The sequence below is a fragment of the Sinohyriopsis cumingii genome, chromosome 7 (assembly GCF_028554795.1).
Source record: "Sinohyriopsis cumingii isolate HCF-2022 chromosome 7, ASM2855479v2, whole genome shotgun sequence".
Taxonomy (NCBI): domain Eukaryota; kingdom Metazoa; phylum Mollusca; class Bivalvia; order Unionida; family Unionidae; genus Sinohyriopsis; species Sinohyriopsis cumingii.
The window spans coordinates 104,661,243-104,683,668 of record NC_142967.1 but is presented as its reverse complement, the minus strand read 5'-3'; the positions used below and the strand labels follow the sequence as shown (position 1 = coordinate 104,683,668).

At 33.2% G+C, this 22,426-nt stretch overlaps 1 protein-coding gene across 1 annotated transcript in view; it reads right to left on the bottom strand.

Moving 5' to 3' along the window:
* Positions 1-22,426, bottom strand: part of LOC149795861 (uncharacterized) — a 91,936-nt gene that overhangs the window by 22,769 nt on the left and 46,741 nt on the right. Inside the window, exons 8-15 of the mRNA XM_089963871.1 lie at positions 21,244-21,384; positions 17,782-17,925; positions 16,144-16,284; positions 12,682-12,825; positions 11,047-11,187; positions 7,584-7,727; positions 5,948-6,088; positions 849-989 (exon numbers count right to left, since the gene is read on the bottom strand). Of these exons, the coding sequence (XP_089819997.1) occupies positions 849-989; positions 5,948-6,088; positions 7,584-7,727; positions 11,047-11,187; positions 12,682-12,825; positions 16,144-16,284; positions 17,782-17,925; positions 21,244-21,384 (1,137 nt within the window). The remainder of the gene's footprint in view (positions 1-848; positions 990-5,947; positions 6,089-7,583; positions 7,728-11,046; positions 11,188-12,681; positions 12,826-16,143; positions 16,285-17,781; positions 17,926-21,243; positions 21,385-22,426) is intronic.

The following is a 22,426-nucleotide window of genomic DNA, read 5'->3' as shown; positions in this document are numbered from 1 at the left end:
CTCATGTAAGTGATCTTGTTGAATGCTGAAAGTCAAACTTGTTTAAGGTCTCATCAATGCAAAATAAATATGCCATATTTCATTGTGGAATATGATAATCAAGCTTGTATGAGAATACTAAATCGGGTTAAAATTCAACTATTCCAAGTAAGATTCTTGTTCAGACACTACATTATTGAAGAAGAAATTTATGCACAGATGTATGGATGGATATAATTTCCTTTAGGGCACATGTGTCAAACTCAAGGTCCGTGGGCCACATCAGGCCCGGCGTACAATTATATCCGGCCCGAGAGAATTTTAGGCAAAAGTATTTTTTAATGGCCCTGCGATATAAAGTGCAAATCAAATTCCCTAATTAGCAGCCTTGCCAAACATCCAGCTCTGACAAATTGGCAGAAGAGCGAAAATGGAGATGCCAATGATTTTTTTATTATTTAAACTTTTTTCTGTTTTAATTTATATTAATGTTTAAAAAAGGTTTAATTTTCCACTTATTGAATGTTTATCCTGTTCGGCCTGCAACCTTACATGTGATTTGAGTTTTGGCCCGCTGAGTGATTGAGTTTGACACCCCTGCTTTAGGGGTACATCAGCTTTGTTCAACAGGACCATACTAATGAAATACCAGTATATAATCTAAATTCATTCTTGTTTGTCGGTTAGCAATTACACATGATTCCTCACAGCTAGAAATAATGAAGTTCAAGACCCAACAACCAGTAGAAACAATAGGATCCCCCTCTTGAATCCAAGAATTTCAACCAAAGAGAACTGTAATATCTGCAAAACCATCAATCTTGATATGCATATAAATAATTGAGTCCCCACTAAATTTTCAATCATACCTGTCCTTGACTGATGAGTCTTTGGGTCATGATCTTGTTGATCAAGAGAAATTTGTTGCACCATTGGCTCTCTTGGGGTGGATCTTGGATGATCCATTGACTTTTCTCTACTGACATGATAAAAAGATCCTTTCTTGTCTTCTGAAATATTGTAGACAGTAAGATAATGTTTCCTCTATTGTGTCCATATGTTTATCCACTTTATTCTTCTTTATGGCCATTAATACATTCACTCTTGATGCAATAGAATTTGGATTGAAACATAACAGAGAAATCAATGATTTCTTACCTTCTTCTGTTATTCTTTCTTCCTATATATAAGATATTGACCTTTTAGTCTCATATCTGTATTTTTAATTAACAAATAAGGTATTTGGTTCCATAACTTTGCTACATAGTTTTATACAGTTCATCTCTATCGAGTGGTGTTTTCTCAGTTCTTATCCAGCAGGAAAAAAATATAGCAGGAAATTAGAGGTACGAGAACTAAACATAATCAAGTATAAATGAAATAAAAGTGAAATGGCATCAAATCATGCTTCACATGTATTTCACTTATAAATGACTGTAGCACAGACAGCAGAATATTGCAGACTTCCATGAACACCTGACGTATGTAATAAAGTTTAGTAAACAGTTACAAGTCAAATAAGGAAAATACTATGGCCATCATCAACTGCTGAAAAAAATATATGGTATACTGGACATCAGAAACAGTTAAAATGTAAATAATTGTTATTTTAGAACCTGAATGCATTTTCTTCTTTTAAGGACTAGATTCAACTTGTTAATTTTCCCTCTTCATCTAAAAGTTATTAATGTTTTTGCTATTTTTTGCAACAGCATTTATATTGGTTAACAAACTGGAAAGATTTGTGCGAATTTAAGTTGTTTATACCAGAATGCATTCAATAATATTTTGCCAACTTCTGCTGAGTGTTTATCTTAGCTTAGCCAAAGGCTGGCTCTACAATGAGTCCCACATATTTTGAGGGTTTCATGGTACAATTATGCCATGGAAACCGAAGTTAAGTAGATAAGACAATCAGGAACCATAACTCCTGTAAGTGATGTTATGGAATACTGGAAATCAAACTTGTTTGAAGTGTGATCAATAAAAAAGTTGCATGTCATATTTCATTAAAATTTATTAACTCGATGTAGTTTAGCAGCAAAACTACCGTTACAAAGATGGGAAATGGGGGTATCACTCCTGTGAATTATGTAGGTGAATACTCGGAATCAAGATAGTTTGACCATATTAAATCTGGTTTAAAGTCAACTACTTCCGGTAAAGATATTGTGTAGAAATCAAAATCTTGATCAACAGTTGCAAGCACAGATGAATTAATAGACATAATTTGCTATAGGGATGCACAAAGTTTGTTCAGCACGACCATATTAAAGACATAATAGTGTATAATATTAATTCATTCTTGTTTGTGGCTTAGAAAATATGGATGATTTTGTCATCGCTACAAGGAAAGACACTTAAGACCCAACAACCAATAGAAACAATAGAACTCCCTTCTTCAGTCCAAAAAAATAAATACCAAAATGAATTGCAATATTTGCAAAACCATAAATATTGATGGGCATATAAATCAATGTGTTCACCGTAAACTTTCAATCGTACCCGTCATCGACTGTAGATGAGTATTTGTGTCATGACCTGGTTGATCAGGAGAACCTTTTTGCACCACTGCCTCTCTTGGGGTAGATTTTGTGAAATCCACTGAGTTTTCCCTATTGACATCATGTTGAGATCTTTTGTTGGCTACTGAAATAATGTCAGCAGAGAGTAAACGTTTACTCTGTTTAGTTGATATGTTACCTTATTACTCCTTCCTGCTGCTTTTACTTTTGTTTTAAATGTAAAATATTCTGGATCAAAACTTACTAGAGACATCAACGATTTCTTACCATCTTTTATTCATTTTTGAGATTATGAACATTTTGATTCATATCAGATTTTTTAAATAACAAAAGAGTTCCTTCTTCCAACAGTTTGCTGTAAAGTTAAATATATTTCATCTCACTGAGTGGTGTTTTCTCAGTACTCCATGAGCAAAAAGAAATAGCAAAATAGAAGGAAATAACAGGTAATAAAACAAAACAAAATCAGGCATAAATAAACTATACATTAAAAGCCTTAAACCATATTTTACCTGCATTTCAATTGTAAATGAAATTTAGCATAGACTGCATAACACTACTGATTGTCAGGAAACCTTAATGTGCGGAATAAAATTTAGAAAACAGTTGATTGATTATTACTTTAATTAACACAATAACTAAAGAAAATATGACAGCTTTATCAACTGCAGAACAAACAACTGTCATAATAGCAACAAAACACAGTTGAAAGGTAAATAATTTTTATTTTAAAAATTTCAACTTATTAACTGTCCCCCATTTGTTCGAAGTTATTAAAGGTTTATCTATTCCATTACAGCAGCCATATTTCTTGACAAATAGGCAAAGTTTGTACAAACACAAAGTTCATTTATGCCAGAATCCCTCTGTAATACTTTACCAACCTCTATTCAGTATTTGTTCAGCTTCTGCCAAGGCTGGCTCATCAATAAGTCCTAAATATTTTGATGGTTTGTTGGTATAAGTATGCTGTGGAAATCAATGTTAAGTAGACACAAAAGTCACTCAGGAACCACAACTCCAGTAAGCAATGTTGTGGAATACTGGAAATCAAACTTATTCAAGCCTTCATCAGTTGCATGTCATATTTTGTTAAAATGAAACAATTCTTGATCTACTTTAATGGCAGAAATTAACGTCCACTAGACGGGAAACTGGGGACATAACTCCTGTGAATTATTTTGTGGAATATTGTAAATCAAACTGGTATGAGCATATTAAATCTGGATAAAATACAACTATTTCCAGTAAAGTTATTGTGCTGAAACCAAATCGTTCATGAGCAGATGGACGCACATATTGACCAATGGAAATAATAAGGATTCACTGACTTTGATTGAGCCTGAAGAACATGTTAAAGAAATACCAGTATCAAATGTTAATTCATTCTTGTTCATGGGAACTTACAACTTCAGTTGATTTTTGTGATTGCTACTAGAAAGAAAGTAAAAGGTACAACAACCAAAAGACAAAAAGGACTCGCCTCTTAAATCTATGAATTTAAATACCAAACAGAATTGCAATAATTTGCAAATTTAAACCATAAACATCAATATGCACATAAATAAATGAGTCCACACTAAACGTTCAGTAATATGTCTTTTCAACTGTAGTTGTGTCATTGGATCATGATCTGGTTGTTTAGGAGAAATTTCTAGCACCATTATCTCTGTTGGGGTAGATGCTGAAGGGTCAACTGAGTTTTTGTTACTGACACGATGGTGAGATCTTTCGTTGGCTTCTGAAATAATGCAGGCATTGGTCCCTCATTACAATAAACTATATCCTGTTCATAAGACACTTTTGTTCCAACAGATAATTCCATTCATTGCATCACTTCTATTTCCAGCTGTAATCTATTTAAATATGCATTAAAGAGTAAAACAAGATTTCAACAGCTCAAGCCTTGTCTGCTTCCATATATAAATATTATTTTGAAAGCATGTCAATCTGATCAAATATATATAATGCACTATCTGCTCAGTAAGAAAATGTTTTCTCTATTTGGTCCACATGTTCATCCAACTGATTCCTCCTTCTGTCTACTTATGCATTCCTTTTAGGTACAGAACAATTTGGATCTAAACTTACCAGTAAAAGCAATGATTTCTTAAAATCTTTTGTTTATTCTTTCTTAATATATGAAATTTTCACCATTTATAATCATATAGATACATTTCTAACGAATGAAAAAATTATTTTTTCCAACAGTTTCCTGTAGTTTTGTACAGTTCATCTTAATTAAGTGGTGTTTTCTCAGTACTCTTGCAGGAGGGAAAATAGAAAACTAGCAGCTGTTAGAAGCCTTGATTCAAGTTGTTCATTATCCCCACTTTTCTAGAAGTTTTAGAAAGGTCTATCTATTGTGTGACAGTACCAAAATTGGCTGCAAAATTGGCAACATGTGTGTAAACTTTAAGGTCATTTATGCCAGAATTCACTCAGGAATACTTAGTCATCGTCTGTTCAATGTATTTTCTCCTTCTGCCAAGGATGGCTTGCCAATGACTCTAACATATTCTGACGGCTTGTTGGTTTAATCATGATATGGAAACTGAAGTTACTTTGACAGTAAAAGGCAATAAGAAGCCATACCTCATGTAAGTGATCTTGTTGAATGCTGAAAGTCAAACTTGTTTAAGGTCTCATCAATGCAAAATAAATATGCCATATTTCATTGTGGAATATGATAATCAAGCTTGTATGAGAATACTAAATCGGGTTAAAATTCAACTATTCCAAGTAAGATTCTTGTTCAGACACTACATTATTGAAGAAGAAATTTATGCACAGATGTATGGATGGATATAATTTCCTTTAGGGCACATGTGTCAAACTCAAGGTCCGTGGGCCACATCAGGCCCGGCGTACAATTATATCCGGCCCGAGAGAATTTTAGGCAAAAGTATTTTTTAATGGCCCTGCGATATAAAGTGCAAATCAAATTCCCTAATTAGCAGCCTTGCCAAACATCCAGCTCTGACAAATTGGCAGAAGAGCGAAAATGGAGATGCCAATGATTTTTTTATTATTTAAACTTTTTTCTGTTTTAATTTATATTAATGTTTAAAAAAGGTTTAATTTTCCACTTATTGAATGTTTATCCTGTTCGGCCTGCAACCTTACATGTGATTTGAGTTTTGGCCCGCTGAGTGATTGAGTTTGACACCCCTGCTTTAGGGGTACATCAGCTTTGTTCAACAGGACCATACTAATGAAATACCAGTATATAATCTAAATTCATTCTTGTTTGTCGGTTAGCAATTACACATGATTCCTCACAGCTAGAAATAATGAAGTTCAAGACCCAACAACCAGTAGAAACAATAGGATCCCCCTCTTGAATCCAAGAATTTCAACCAAAGAGAACTGTAATATCTGCAAAACCATCAATCTTGATATGCATATAAATAATTGAGTCCCCACTAAATTTTCAATCATACCTGTCCTTGACTGATGAGTCTTTGGGTCATGATCTTGTTGATCAAGAGAAATTTGTTGCACCATTGGCTCTCTTGGGGTGGATCTTGGATGATCCATTGACTTTTCTCTACTGACATGATAAAAAGATCCTTTCTTGTCTTCTGAAATATTGTAGACAGTAAGATAATGTTTCCTCTATTGTGTCCATATGTTTATCCACTTTATTCTTCTTTATGGCCATTAATACATTCACTCTTGATGCAATAGAATTTGGATTGAAACATAACAGAGAAATCAATGATTTCTTACCTTCTTCTGTTATTCTTTCTTCCTATATATAAGATATTGACCTTTTAGTCTCATATCTGTATTTTTAATTAACAAATAAGGTATTTGGTTCCATAACTTTGCTACATAGTTTTATACAGTTCATCTCTATCGAGTGGTGTTTTCTCAGTTCTTATCCAGCAGGAAAAAAATATAGCAGGAAATTAGAGGTACGAGAACTAAACATAATCAAGTATAAATGAAATAAAAGTGAAATGGCATCAAATCATGCTTCACATGTATTTCACTTATAAATGACTGTAGCACAGACAGCAGAATATTGCAGACTTCCATGAACACCTGACGTATGTAATAAAGTTTAGTAAACAGTTACAAGTCAAATAAGGAAAATACTATGGCCATCATCAACTGCTGAAAAAAATATATGGTATACTGGACATCAGAAACAGTTAAAATGTAAATAATTGTTATTTTAGAACCTGAATGCATTTTCTTCTTTTAAGGACTAGATTCAACTTGTTAATTTTCCCTCTTCATCTAAAAGTTATTAATGTTTTTGCTATTTTTTGCAACAGCATTTATATTGGTTAACAAACTGGAAAGATTTGTGCGAATTTAAGTTGTTTATACCAGAATGCATTCAATAATATTTTGCCAACTTCTGCTGAGTGTTTATCTTAGCTTAGCCAAAGGCTGGCTCTACAATGAGTCCCACATATTTTGAGGGTTTCATGGTACAATTATGCCATGGAAACCGAAGTTAAGTAGATAAGACAATCAGGAACCATAACTCCTGTAAGTGATGTTATGGAATACTGGAAATCAAACTTGTTTGAAGTGTGATCAATAAAAAAGTTGCATGTCATATTTCATTAAAATTTATTAACTCGATGTAGTTTAGCAGCAAAACTACCGTTACAAAGATGGGAAATGGGGGTATCACTCCTGTGAATTATGTAGGTGAATACTCGGAATCAAGATAGTTTGACCATATTAAATCTGGTTTAAAGTCAACTACTTCCGGTAAAGATATTGTGTAGAAATCAAAATCTTGATCAACAGTTGCAAGCACAGATGAATTAATAGACATAATTTGCTATAGGGATGCACAAAGTTTGTTCAGCACGACCATATTAAAGACATAATAGTGTATAATATTAATTCATTCTTGTTTGTGGCTTAGAAAATATGGATGATTTTGTCATCGCTACAAGGAAAGACACTTAAGACCCAACAACCAATAGAAACAATAGAACTCCCTTCTTCAGTCCAAAAAAATAAATACCAAAATGAATTGCAATATTTGCAAAACCATAAATATTGATGGGCATATAAATCAATGTGTTCACCGTAAACTTTCAATCGTACCCGTCATCGACTGTAGATGAGTATTTGTGTCATGACCTGGTTGATCAGGAGAACCTTTTTGCACCACTGCCTCTCTTGGGGTAGATTTTGTGAAATCCACTGAGTTTTCCCTATTGACATCATGTTGAGATCTTTTGTTGGCTACTGAAATAATGTCAGCAGAGAGTAAACGTTTACTCTGTTTAGTTGATATGTTACCTTATTACTCCTTCCTGCTGCTTTTACTTTTGTTTTAAATGTAAAATATTCTGGATCAAAACTTACTAGAGACATCAACGATTTCTTACCATCTTTTATTCATTTTTGAGATTACGAACATTTTGATTCATATCAGATTTTTTAAATAACAAAAGAATTCCTTCTTCCAACAGTTTGCTGTAAAGTTAAATATATTTCATCTCACTGAGTGGTGTTTTCTCAGTACTCCATGAGCAAAAAGAAATAGCAAAATAGAAGGAAATAACAGGTAATAAAACAAAACAAAATCAGGCATAAATAAACTATACATTAAAAGCCTTAAACCATATTTTACCTGCATTTCAATTGTAAATGAAATTTAGCATAGACTGCATAACACTACTGATTGTCAGGAAACCTTAATGTGCGGAATAAAATTTAGAAAACAGTTGATTGATTATTACTTTAATTAACACAATAACTAAAGAAAATATGACAGCTTTATCAACTGCAGAACAAACAACTGTCATAATAGCAACAAAACACAGTTGAAAGGTAAATAATTTTTATTTTAAAAATTTCAACTTATTAACTGTCCCCCATTTGTTCGAAGTTATTAAAGGTTTATCTATTCCATTACAGCAGCCATATTTCTTGACAAATAGGCAAAGTTTGTACAAACACAAAGTTCATTTATGCCAGAATCCCTCTGTAATACTTTACCAACCTCTATTCAGTATTTGTTCAGCTTCTGCCAAGGCTGGCTCATCAATAAGTCCTAAATATTTTGATGGTTTGTTGGTATAAGTATGCTGTGGAAATCAATGTTAAGTAGACACAAAAGTCACTCAGGAACCACAACTCCAGTAAGCAATGTTGTGGAATACTGGAAATCAAACTTATTCAAGCCTTCATCAGTTGCATGTCATATTTTGTTAAAATGAAACAATTCTTGATCTACTTTAATGGCAGAAATTAACGTCCACTAGACGGGAAACTGGGGACATAACTCCTGTGAATTATTTTGTGGAATATTGTAAATCAAACTGGTATGAGCATATTAAATCTGGATAAAATACAACTATTTCCAGTAAAGTTATTGTGCTGAAACCAAATCGTTCATGAGCAGATGGACGCACATATTGACCAATGGACATAATAAGGATTCACTGACTTTGATTGAGCCTGAAGAACATGTTAAAGAAATACCAGTATCAAATGTTAATTCATTCTTGTTCATGGGAACTTACAACTTCAGTTGATTTTTGTGATTGCTACTAGAAAGAAAGTAAAAGGTACAACAACCAAAAGACAAAAAGGACTCACCTCTTAAATCTATGAATTTAAATACCAAACAGAATTGCAATAATTTGCAAATTTAAACCATAAACATCAATATGCACATAAATAAATGAGTCCACACTAAACGTTCAGTAATATGTCTTTTCAACTGTAGTTGTGTCATTGGGTCATGATCTGGTTGTTTAGGAGAAATTTCTAGCACCATTATCTCTGTTGGGGTAGATGCTGAAGGGTCAACTGAGTTTTTGTTACTGACACGATGGTGAGATCTTTCGTTGGCTTCTGAAATAATGTAGGCATTGGTCCCTCATTACAATAAACTATATCCTGTTCATAAGACACTTTTGTTCCAACAGATAATTCCATTCATTGCATCACTTCTATTTCCAGCTGTAATCTATTTAAATATGCATTAAAGAGTAAAACAAGATTTCAACAGCTCAAGCCTTGTCTGCTTCCATATATAAATATTATTTTGAAAGCATGTCAATCTGATCAAATATATATAATGCACTACCTGCTCAGTAAGAAAATGTTTTCTCTATTTGGTCCACATGTTCATCCAACTGATTCCTCCTTCTGTCTACTTATGCATTCCTTTTAGGTACAGAACAATTTGGATCTAAACTTACCAGTAAAAGCAATGATTTCTTAAAATCTTTTGTTTATTCTTTCTTAATATATGAAATTTTCACCATTTATAATCATCTAGATACATTTCTAACGAATGAAAAAATTATTTTTTCCAACAGTTTCCTGTAGTTTTGTACAGTTCATCTTAATTAAGTGGTGTTTTCTCAGTACTCTTGCAGGAGGGAAAATAGAAAACTAGCAGCTGTTAGAAGCCTTGATTCAAGTTGTTCATTATCCCCACTTTTCTAGAAGTTTTAGAAAGGTCTATCTATTGTGTGACAGTACCAATATTGGCTGCAAAATTGGCAACATGTGTGTAAACTTTAAGGTCATTTATGCCAGAATTCACTCAGGAATACTTAGTCATCGTCTGTTCAATGTATTTTCTCCTTCTGCCAAGGATGGCTTGCCAATGACTCTAACATATTCTGACGGCTTGTTGGTTTAATCATGATATGGAAACTGAAGTTACTTTGACAGTAAAAGGCAATAAGAAGCCATACCTCATGTAAGTGATCTTGTTGAATGCTGAAAGTCAAACTTGTTTAAGGTCTCATCAATGCAAAATAAATATGCCATATTTCATTGTGGAATATGATAATCAAGCTTGTATGAGAATACTAAATCGGGTTAAAATTCAACTATTCCAAGTAAGATTCTTGTTCAGACACTACATTATTGAAGAAGAAATTTATGCACAGATGTATGGATGGATATAATTTCCTTTAGGGCACATGTGTCAAACTCAAGGTCCGTGGGCCACATCAGGCCCGGCGTACAATTATATCCGGCCCGAGAGAATTTTAGGCAAAAGTATTTTTTAATGGCCCTGCGATATAAAGTGCAAATCAAATTCCCTAATTAGCAGCCTTGCCAAACATCCAGCTCTGACAAATTGGCAGAAGAGCGAAAATGGAGATGCCAATGATTTTTTTATTATTTAAACTTTTTTCTGTTTTAATTTATATTAATGTTTAAAAAAGGTTTAATTTTCCACTTATTGAATGTTTATCCTGTTCGGCCTGCAACCTTACATGTGATTTGAGTTTTGGCCCGCTGAGTGATTGAGTTTGACACCCCTGCTTTAGGGGTACATCAGCTTTGTTCAACAGGACCATACTAATGAAATACCAGTATATAATCTAAATTCATTCTTGTTTGTCGGTTAGCAATTACACATGATTCCTCACAGCTAGAAATAATGAAGTTCAAGACCCAACAACCAGTAGAAACAATAGGATCCCCCTCTTGAATCCAAGAATTTCAACCAAAGAGAACTGTAATATCTGCAAAACCATCAATCTTGATATGCATATAAATAATTGAGTCCCCACTAAATTTTCAATCATACCTGTCCTTGACTGATGAGTCTTTGGGTCATGACCTTGTTGATCAAGAGAAATTTGTTGCACCATTGGCTCTCTTGGGGTGGATCTTGGATGATCCATTGACTTTTCTCTACTGACATGATAAAAAGATCCTTTCTTGTCTTCTGAAATATTGTAGACAGTAAGATAATGTTTCCTCTATTGTGTCCATATGTTTATCCACTTTATTCTTCTTTATGGCCATTAATACATTCACTCTTGATGCAATAGAATTTGGATTGAAACATAACAGAGAAATCAATGATTTCTTACCTTCTTCTGTTATTCTTTCTTCCTATATATAAGATATTGACCTTTTAGTCTCATATCTGTATTTTTAATTAACAAATAAGGTATTTGGTTCCATAACTTTGCTACATAGTTTTATACAGTTCATCTCTATCGAGTGGTGTTTTCTCAGTTCTTATCCAGCAGGAAAAAAATATAGCAGGAAATTAGAGGTACGAGAACTAAACATAATCAAGTATAAATGAAATAAAAGTGAAATGGCATCAAATCATGCTTCACATGTATTTCACTTATAAATGACTGTAGCACAGACAGCAGAATATTGCAGACTTCCATGAACACCTGACGTATGTAATAAAGTTTAGTAAACAGTTACAAGTCAAATAAGGAAAATACTATGGCCATCATCAACTGCTGAAAAAATATATGGTATACTGGACATCAGAAACAGTTAAAATGTAAATAATTGTTATTTTAGAACCTGAATGCATTTTCTTCTTTTAAGGACTAGATTCAACTTGTTAATTTTCCCTCTTCATCTAAAAGTTATTAATGTTTTTGCTATTTTTTGCAACAGCATTTATATTGGTTAACAAACTGGAAAGATTTGTGCGAATTTAAGTTGTTTATACCAGAATGCATTCAATAATATTTTGCCAACTTCTGCTGAGTGTTTATCTTAGCTTAGCCAAAGGCTGGCTCTACAATGAGTCCCACATATTTTGAGGGTTTCATGGTACAATTATGCCATGGAAACCGAAGTTAAGTAGATAAGACAATCAGGAACCATAACTCCTGTAAGTGATGTTATGGAATACTGGAAATCAAACTTGTTTGAAGTGTGATCAATAAAAAAGTTGCATGTCATATTTCATTAAAATTTATTAACTCGATGTAGTTTAGCAGCAAAACTACCGTTACAAAGATGGGAAATGGGGGTATCACTCCTGTGAATTATGTAGGTGAATACTCGGAATCAAGATAGTTTGACCATATTAAATCTGGTTTAAAGTCAACTACTTCCGGTAAAGATATTGTGTAGAAATCAAAATCTTGATCAACAGTTGCAAGCACAGATGAATTAATAGACATAATTTGCTATAGGGATGCACAAAGTTTGTTCAGCACGACCATATTAAAGACATAATAGTGTATAATATTAATTCATTCTTGTTTGTGGCTTAGAAAATATGGATGATTTTGTCATCGCTACAAGGAAAGACACTTAAGACCCAACAACCAATAGAAACAATAGAACTCCCTTCTTCAGTCCAAAAAAATAAATACCAAAATGAATTGCAATATTTGCAAAACCATAAATATTGATGGGCATATAAATCAATGTGTTCACCGTAAACTTTCAATCGTACCCGTCATCGACTGTAGATGAGTATTTGTGTCATGACCTGGTTGATCAGGAGAACCTTTTTGCACCACTGCCTCTCTTGGGGTAGATTTTGTGAAATCCACTGAGTTTTCCCTATTGACATCATGTTGAGATCTTTTGTTGGCTACTGAAATAATGTCAGCAGAGAGTAAACGTTCACTCTGTTTAGTTGATATGTTACCTTATTACTCCTTCCTGCTGCTTTTACTTTTGTTTTAAATGTAAAATATTCTGGATCAAAACTTATTAGAGACATCAACGATTTCTTACCATCTTTTATTCATTTTTGAGATTACGAACATTTTGATTCATATCAGATTTTTTAAATAACAAAAGAGTTCCTTCTTCCAACAGTTTGCTGTAAAGTTAAATATATTTCATCTCACTGAGTGGTGTTTTCTCAGTACTCCATGAGCAAAAAGAAATAGCAAAATAGAAGGAAATAACAGGTAATAAAACAAAACAAAATCAGGCATAAATAAACTATACATTAAAAGCCTTAAACATATTTTACCTGCATTTCAATTGTAAATGAAATTTAGCATAGACTGCATAACACTACTGATTGTCAGGAAACCTTAATGTGCGGAATAAAATTTAGAAAACAGTTGATTGATTATTACTTTAATTAACACAATAACTAAAGAAAATACGACAGCTTTATCAACTGCAGAACAAACAACTGTCATAATAGCAACAAAACACAGTCGAAAGGTAAATAATTTTTATTTTAAAAATTTCAACTTATTAACTGTCCCCCATTTGTTCGAAGTTATTAAAGGTTTATCTATTCCATTACAGCAGCCATATTTCTTGACAAATAGGCAAAGTTTGTACAAACACAAAGTTCATTTATGCCAGAATCCCTCTGTAATACTTTACCAACCTCTATTCAGTATTTGTTCAGCTTCTGCCAAGGCTGGCTCATCAATAAGTCCTAAATATTTCGATGGTTTGTTGGTATAAGTATGCTGTGGAAATCAATGTTAAGTAGACACAAAAGTCACTCAGGAACCACAACTCCAGTAAGCAATGTTGTGGAATACTGGAAATCAAACTTATTCAAGCCTTCATCAGTTGCATGTCATATTTTGTTAAAATGAAACAATTCTTGATCTACTTTAATGGCAGAAATTAACGTCCACTAGACGGGAAACTGGGGACATAACTCCTGTGAATTATTTTGTGGAATATTGTAAATCAAACTGGTATGAGCATATTAAATCTGGATAAAATACAACTATTTCCAGTAAAGTTATTGTGCTGAAACCAAATCGTTCATGAGCAGATGGACGCACATATTGACCAATGGAAATAATAAGGATTCACTGACTTTGATTGAGCCTGAAGAACATGTTAAAGAAATACCAGTATCAAATGTTAATTCATTCTTGTTCATGGGAACTTACAACTGCAGTTGATTTTTGTGATTGCTACTAGAAAGAAAGTAAAAGGTACAACAACCAAAAGACAAAAAGGACTCACCTCTTAAATCTATGAATTTAAATACCAAACAGAATTGCAATAATTTGCAAATTTAAACCATAAACATCAATATGCACATAAATAAATGAGTCCACACTAAACGTTCAGTAATATGTCTTTTCAACTGTAGTTGTGTCATTGGGTCATGATCTGGTTGTTTAGGAGAAATTTCTAGCACCATTATCTCTGTTGGGGTAGATGCTGAAGGGTCAACTGAGTTTTTGTTACTGACACGATGGTGAGATCTTTCGTTGGCTTCTGAAATAATGTAGGCATTGGTCCCTCATTACAATAAACTATATCCTGTTCATAAGACACTTTTGTTCCAACAGATAATTCCATTCATTGCATCACTTCTATTTCCAGCTGTAATCTATTTAAATATGCATTAAAGAGTAAAACAAGATTTCAACAGCTCAAGCCTTGTCTGCTTCCATATATAAATATTATTTTGAAAGCATGTCAATCTGATCAAATATATATAATGCACTACCTGCTCAGTAAGAAAATGTTTTCTCTATTTGGTCCACATGTTCATCCAACTGATTCCTCCTTCTGTCTACTTATGCATTCCTTTTAGGTACAGAACAATTTGGATCTAAACTTACCAGTAAAAGCAATGATTTCTTAAAATCTTTTGTTTATTCTTTCTTAATATATGAAATTTTCACCATTTATAATCATCTAGATACATTTCTAACGAATGAAAAAATTATTTTTTCCAACAGTTTCCTGTAGTTTTGTACAGTTCATCTTAATTAAGTGGTGTTTTCTCAGTACTCTTGCAGGAGGGAAAATAGAAAACTAGCAGCTGTTAGAAGCCTTGATTCAAGTTGTTCATTATCCCCACTTTTCTAGAAGTTTTAGAAAGGTCTTTCTATTGTGTGACAGTACCAATATTGGCTGCAAAATTGGCAACATGTGTGTAAACTTTAAGGTCATTTATGCCTGAATTCACTCAGGAATACTTAGTCATCGTCTGTTCAATGTATTTTCTCCTTCTGCCAAGGATGGCTTGCCAATGACTCTAACATATTCTGACGGCTTGTTGGTTTAATCATGATATGGAAACTGAAGTTACTTTGACAGTAAAAGGCAATAAGAAGCCATACCTCATGTAAGTGATCTTGTTGAATGCTGAAAGTCAAACTTGTTTAAGGTCTCATCAATGCAAAATAAATATGCCATATTTCATTGTGGAATATGATAATCAAGCTTGTATGAGAATACTAAATCGGGTTAAAATTCAACTATTCCAAGTAAGATTCTTGTTCAGACACTACATTATTGAAGAAGAAATTTATGCACAGATGTATGGATGGATATAATTTCCTTTAGGGCACATGTGTCAAACTCAAGGTCCGTGGGCCACATCAGGCCCGGCGTACAATTATATCCGGCCCGAGAGAATTTTAGGCAAAAGTATTTTTTAATGGCCCTGCGATATAAAGTGCAAATCAAATTCCCTAATTAGCAGCCTTGCCAAACATCCAGCTCTGACAAATTGGCAGAAGAGCGAAAATGGAAATGCCAATGATTTTTTCATTATTTAAACTTTTTTCTGTTTTAATTTATATTAATGTTTAAAAAAGGTTTAATTTTCCACTTATTGAATGTTTATCCTGTTCGGCCTGCAACCTTACATGTGATTTGAGTTTTGGCCCGCTGAGTGATTGAGTTTGACACCCCTGCTTTAGGGGTACATCAGCTTTGTTCAACAGGACCATACTAATGAAATACCAGTATATAATCTAAATTCATTCTTGTTTGTCGGTTAGCAATTACACATGATTCCTCACAGCTAGAAAGAATGAAGTTCAAGACCCAACAACCAGTAGAAACAATAGGATCCCCCTCTTGAATCCAAGAATTTCAACCAAAGAGAACTGTAATATCTGCAAAACCATCAATCTTGATATGCATATAAATAATTGAGTCCCCACTAAATTTTCAATCATACCTGTCCTTGACTGATGAGTCTTTGGGTCATGACCTTGTTGATCAAGAGAAATTTGTTGCACCATTGGCTCTCTTGGGGTGGATCTTGGATGATCCATTGACTTTTCTCTACTGACATGATAAAAAGATCCTTTCTTGTCTTCTGAAATATTGTAGACAGTAAGATAATGTTTCCTCTATTGTGTCCATATGTTTATCCACTTTATTCTTCTTTATGGCCATTAATACATTCACTCTTTATGCAACAGAATTTGGATTGAAACATAACAGAGAAATCAATGATTTCTTACCTTCTTCTGTTATTCTTTCTTCCTATATATAAGATATTGACCTTTTAGTCTCTTATCTGTATTTTTAATTAACAAATAAGGTATTTGGTTCCATAACTTTGCTACATAGTTTTATACAGTTCATCTCTATCAAGTGGTGTTTTCTCAGTTCTTATCCAGCAGGAAAAAAATATAGCAGGAAATTAGAGGTACGAGAACTAAACATAATCAAGTATAAATGAAATAAAAGTGAAATGGCATCAAATCATGCTTCACATGTATTTCACTTATAAATGACTGTAGCACAGACAGCAGAATATTGCAGACTTCCATGAACACCTGACGTATGTAATAAAGTTTAGTAAACAGTTACAAGTCAAATAAGGAAAATACTATGGCCATCATCAACTGCTGAAAAAAATATATGGTATACTGGACATCAGAAACAGTTAAAATGTAAATAATTGTTATTTTAGAACCTGAATGCATTTTCTTCTTTTAAGGACTAGATTCAACTTGTTAATTTTCCCTCTTCATCTAAAAGTTATTAATGTTTTTGCTATTTTTTGCAACAGCATTTATATTGGTTAACAAACTGGAAAGATTTGTGCGAATTTAAGTTGTTTATACCAGAATGCATTCAATAATATTTTGCCAACTTCTGCTGAGTGTTTATCTTAGCTTAGCCAAAGGCTGGCTCTACAATGAGTCCCACATATTTTGAGGGTTTCATGGTACAATTATGCCCATGGAAACCGAAGTTAAGTAGATAAGACAATCAGGAACCATAACTCCTGTAAGTGATGTTATGGAATACTGGAAATCAAACTTGTTTGAAGTGTGATCAATAAAAAAAGTTGCATGTCATATTTCATTAAAATTTATTAACTCGATGTAGTTTAGCAGCAAAACTACCGTTACAAAGATGGGAAATGGGGGTATCACTCCTGTGAATTATGTAGGTGAATACTCGGAATCAAGATAGTTTGACCATATTAAATCTGGTTTAAAGTCAACTACTTCCAGTAAAGATATTGTGTAGAAATCAAAATCTTGATCAACAGTTGCAAGCACAGATGAATTAATAGACATAATTTGCTATAGGGATGCACAAAGTTTGATCAGCACGACCATATTAAAGACATAATAGTGTATAATATTAATTCATTCTTGTTTGTGGCTTAGAAAATATGGATGATTTTGTCATCGCTACAAGGAAAGACACTTAAGACCCAACAACCAATAGAAACAATAGAACTCCCTTCTTCAGTCCAAAAAAATAAATACCAAAATGAATTGCAATATTTGCAAAACCATAAATATTGATGGGCATATAAATCAATGTGTTCACCGTAAACTTTCAATCGTACCCGTCATCGACTGTAGATGAGTATTTGTGTCATGACCTGGTTGATCAGGAGAACCTTTTTGCACCACTGCCTCTCTTGGGGTAGATTTTGTGAAATCCACTGAGTTTTCCCTATTGACATCATGTTGAGATCTTTTGTTGGCTACTGAAATAATGTCAGCAGAGAGTAAACGTTCACTCTGTTTAGTTGATATGTTACCTTATTACTCCTTCCTGCTGCTTTTACTTTTGTTTTAAATGTAAAATATTCTGGATCAAAACTTATTAGAGACATCAACGATTTCTTACCATCTTTTATTCATTTTTGAGATTACGAACATTTTGATTCATATCAGATTTTTTAAATAACAAAAGAGTTCCTTCTTCCAACAGTTTGCTGTAAAGTTAAATATATTTCATCTCACTGAGTGGTGTTTTCTCAGTACTCCATGAGCAAAAAGAAATAGCAAAATAGAAGGAAATAACAGGTAATAAAACAAAACAAAATCAGGCATAAATAAACTATACATTAAAAGCCTTAAACATATTTTACCTGCATTTCAATTGTAAATGAAATTTAGCATAGACTGCATAACACTACTGATTGTCAGGAAACCTTAATGTGCGGAATAAAATTTAGAAAACAGTTGATTGATTATTACTTTAATTAACACAATAACTAAAGAAAATACGACAGCTTTATCAACTGCAGAACAAACAACTGTCATAATAGCAACAAAACACAGTCGAAAGGTAAATAATTTTTATTTTAAAAATTTCAACTTATTAACTGTCCCCCATTTGTTCGAAGTTATTAAAGGTTTATCTATTCCATTACAGCAGCCATATTTCTTGACAAATAGGCAAAGTTTGTACAAACACAAAGTTCATTTATGCCAGAATCCCTCTGTAATACTTTACCAACCTCTATTCAGTATTTGTTCAGCTTCTGCCAAGGCTGGCTCATCAATAAGTCCTAAATATTTTGATGGTTTGTTGGTATAAGTATGCTGTGGAAATCAATGTTAAGTAGACACAAAAGTCACTCAGGAACCACAACTCCAGTAAGCAATGTTGTGGAATACTGGAAATCAAACTTATTCAAGCCTTCATCAGTTGCATGTCATATTTTGTTAAAATGAAACAATTCTTGATCTACTTTAATGGCAGAAATTAACGTCCACTAGACGGGAAACTGGGGACATAACTCCTGTGAATTATTTTGTGGAATATTGTAAATCAAACTGGTATGAGCATATTAAATCTGGATAAAATACAACTATTTCCAGTAAAGTTATTGTGCTGAAACCAAATCGTTCATGAGCAGATGGACGCACATATTGACCAATGGAAATAATAAGGATTCACTGACTTTGATTGAGCCTGAAGAACATGTTAAAGAAATACCAGTATCAAATGTTAATTCATTCTTGTTCATGGGAACTTACAACTGCAGTTGATTTTTGTGATTGCTACTAGAAAGAAAGTAAAAGGTACAACAACCAAAAGACAAAAAGGACTCACCTCTTAAATCTATGAATTTAAATACCAAACAGAATTGCAATAATTTGCAAATTTAAACCATAAACATCAATATGCACATAAATAAATGAGTCCACACTAAACGTTCAGTAATATGTCTTTTCAACTGTAGTTGTGTCATTGGGTCATGATCTGGTTGTTTAGGAGAAATTTCTAGCACCATTATCTCTGTTGGGGTAGATGCTGAAGGGTCAACTGAGTTTTTGTTACTGACACGATGGTGAGATCTTTCGTTGGCTTCTGAAATAATGTAGGCATTGGTCCCTCATTACAATAAACTATATCCTGTTCATAAGACACTTTTGTTCCAACAGATAATTCCATTCATTGCATCACTTCTATTTCCAGCTGTAATCTATTTAAATATGCATTAAAGAGTAAAACAAGATTTCAACAGCTCAAGCCTTGTCTGCTTCCATATATAAATATTATTTTGAAAGCATGTCAATCTGATCAAATATATATAATGCACTACCTGCTCAGTAAGAAAATGTTTTCTCTATTTGGTCCACATGTTCATCCAACTGATTCCTCCTTCTGTCTACTTATGCATTCCTTTTAGGTACAGAACAATTTGGATCTAAACTTACCAGTAAAAGCAATGATTTCTTAAAATCTTTTGTTTATTCTTTCTTAATATATGAAATTTTCACCATTTATAATCATCTAGATACATTTCTAACGAATGAAAAAATTATTTTTTCCAACAGTTTCCTGTAGTTTTGTACAGTTCATCTTAATTAAGTGGTGTTTTCTCAGTACTCTTGCAGGAGGGAAAATAGAAAACTAGCAGCTGTTAGAAGCCTTGATTCAAGTTGTTCATTATCCCCACTTTTCTAGAAGTTTTAGAAAGGTCTTTCTATTGTGTGACAGTACCAATATTGGCTGCAAAATTGGCAACATGTGTGTAAACTTTAAGGTCATTTATGCCTGAATTCACTCAGGAATACTTAGTCATCGTCTGTTCAATGTATTTTCTCCTTCTGCCAAGGATGGCTTGCCAATGACTCTAACATATTCTGACGGCTTGTTGGTTTAATCATGATATGGAAACTGAAGTTACTTTGACAGTAAAAGGCAATAAGAAGCCATACCTCATGTAAGTGATCTTGTTGAATGCTGAAAGTCAAACTTGTTTAAGGTCTCATCAATGCAAAATAAATATGCCATATTTCATTGTGGAATATGATAATCAAGCTTGTATGAGAATACTAAATCGGGTTAAAATTCAACTATTCCAAGTAAGATTCTTGTTCAGACACTACATTATTGAAGAAGAAATTTATGCACAGATGTATGGATGGATATAATTTCCTTTAGGGCACATGTGTCAAACTCAAGGTCCGTGGGCCACATCAGGCCCGGCGTACAATTATATCCGGCCCGAGAGAATTTTAGGCAAAAGTATTTTTTAATGGCCCTGCGATATAAAGTGCAAATCAAATTCCCTAATTAGCAGCCTTGCCAAACATCCAGCTCTGACAAATTGGCAGAAGAGCGAAAATGGAAATGCCAATGATTTTTTTATTATTTAAACTTTTTTCTGTTTTAATTTATATTAATGTTTAAAAAAGGTTTAATTTTCCACTTATTGAATGTTTATCCTGTTCGGCCTGCAACCTTACATGTGATTTGAGTTTTGGCCCGCTGAGTGATTGAGTTTGACACCCCTGCTTTAGGGGTACATCAGCTTTGTTCAACAGGACCATACTAATGAAATACCAGTATATAATCTAAATTCATTCTTGTTTGTCGGTTAGCAATTACACATGATTCCTCACAGCTAGAAAGAATGAAGTTCAAGACCCAACAACCAGTAGAAACAATAGGATCCCCCTCTTGAATCCAAGAATTTCAACCAAAGAGAACTGTAATATCTGCAAAACCATCAATCTTGATATGCATATAAATAATTGAGTCCCCACTAAATTTTCAATCATACCTGTCCTTGACTGATGAGTCTTTGGGTCATGACCTTGTTGATCAAGAGAAATTTGTTGCACCATTGGCTCTCTTGGGGTGGATCTTGGATGATCCATTGACTTTTCTCTACTGACATGATAAAAAGATCCTTTCTTGTCTTCTGAAATATTGTAGACAGTAAGATAATGTTTCCTCTATTGTGTCCATATGTTTATCCACTTTATTCTTCTTTATGGCCATTAATACATTCACTCTTTATGCAACAGAATTTGGATTGAAACATAACAGAGAAATCAATGATTTCTTACCTTCTTCTGTTATTCTTTCTTCCTATATATAAGATATTGACCTTTTAGTCTCTTATCTGTATTTTTAATTAACAAATAAGGTATTTGGTTCCATAACTTTGCTACATAGTTTTATACAGTTCATCTCTATCAAGTGGTGTTTTCTCAGTTCTTATCCAGCAGGAAAAAAATATAGCAGGAAATTAGAGGTACAAGAACTAAACATAATCAAGTATAAATGAAATAAAAGTGAAATGGCATCAAATCATGCTTCACATGTATTTCACTTATAAATGACTGTAGCACAGACAGCAGAATATTGCAGACTTCCATGAACACCTGACGTATGTAATAAAGTTTAGTAAACAGTTACAAGTCAAATAAGGAAAATACTATGGCCATCATCAACTGCTGAAAAAATATATGTATACTGGACATCAGAAACAGATAAAATGTAAATAATTGTTATTTTAGAACCTGAATGCATTTTCTTCTTTTAAGGACTAGATTCAACTTGTTAATTTTCCCTCTTCATCTAAAAGTTATTAATGTTTTTGCTATTTTTTGCAACAGCATTTATATTGGTTAACAAACTGGAAAGATTTGTGCAAATTTAAGTTGTTTATACCAGAATGCATTCAATAATATTTTGCCAACTTCTGCTGAGTGTTTATCTTAGCTTAGCCAAAGGCTGGCTCTACAATGAGTCCCACATATTTTGAGGGTTTCATGGTACAATTATGCCATGGAAACCGAAGTTAAGTAGATAAGACAATCAGGAACCATAACTCCTGTAAGTGATGTTATGGAATGCTGGAAATCAAACTTGTTTGAAGTGTGATCAATAAAAAGGTTGCATGTCATATTTCGTTAAAATTTATTAACTCGATGTAGTTTAGCAGCAAAACTACCGTT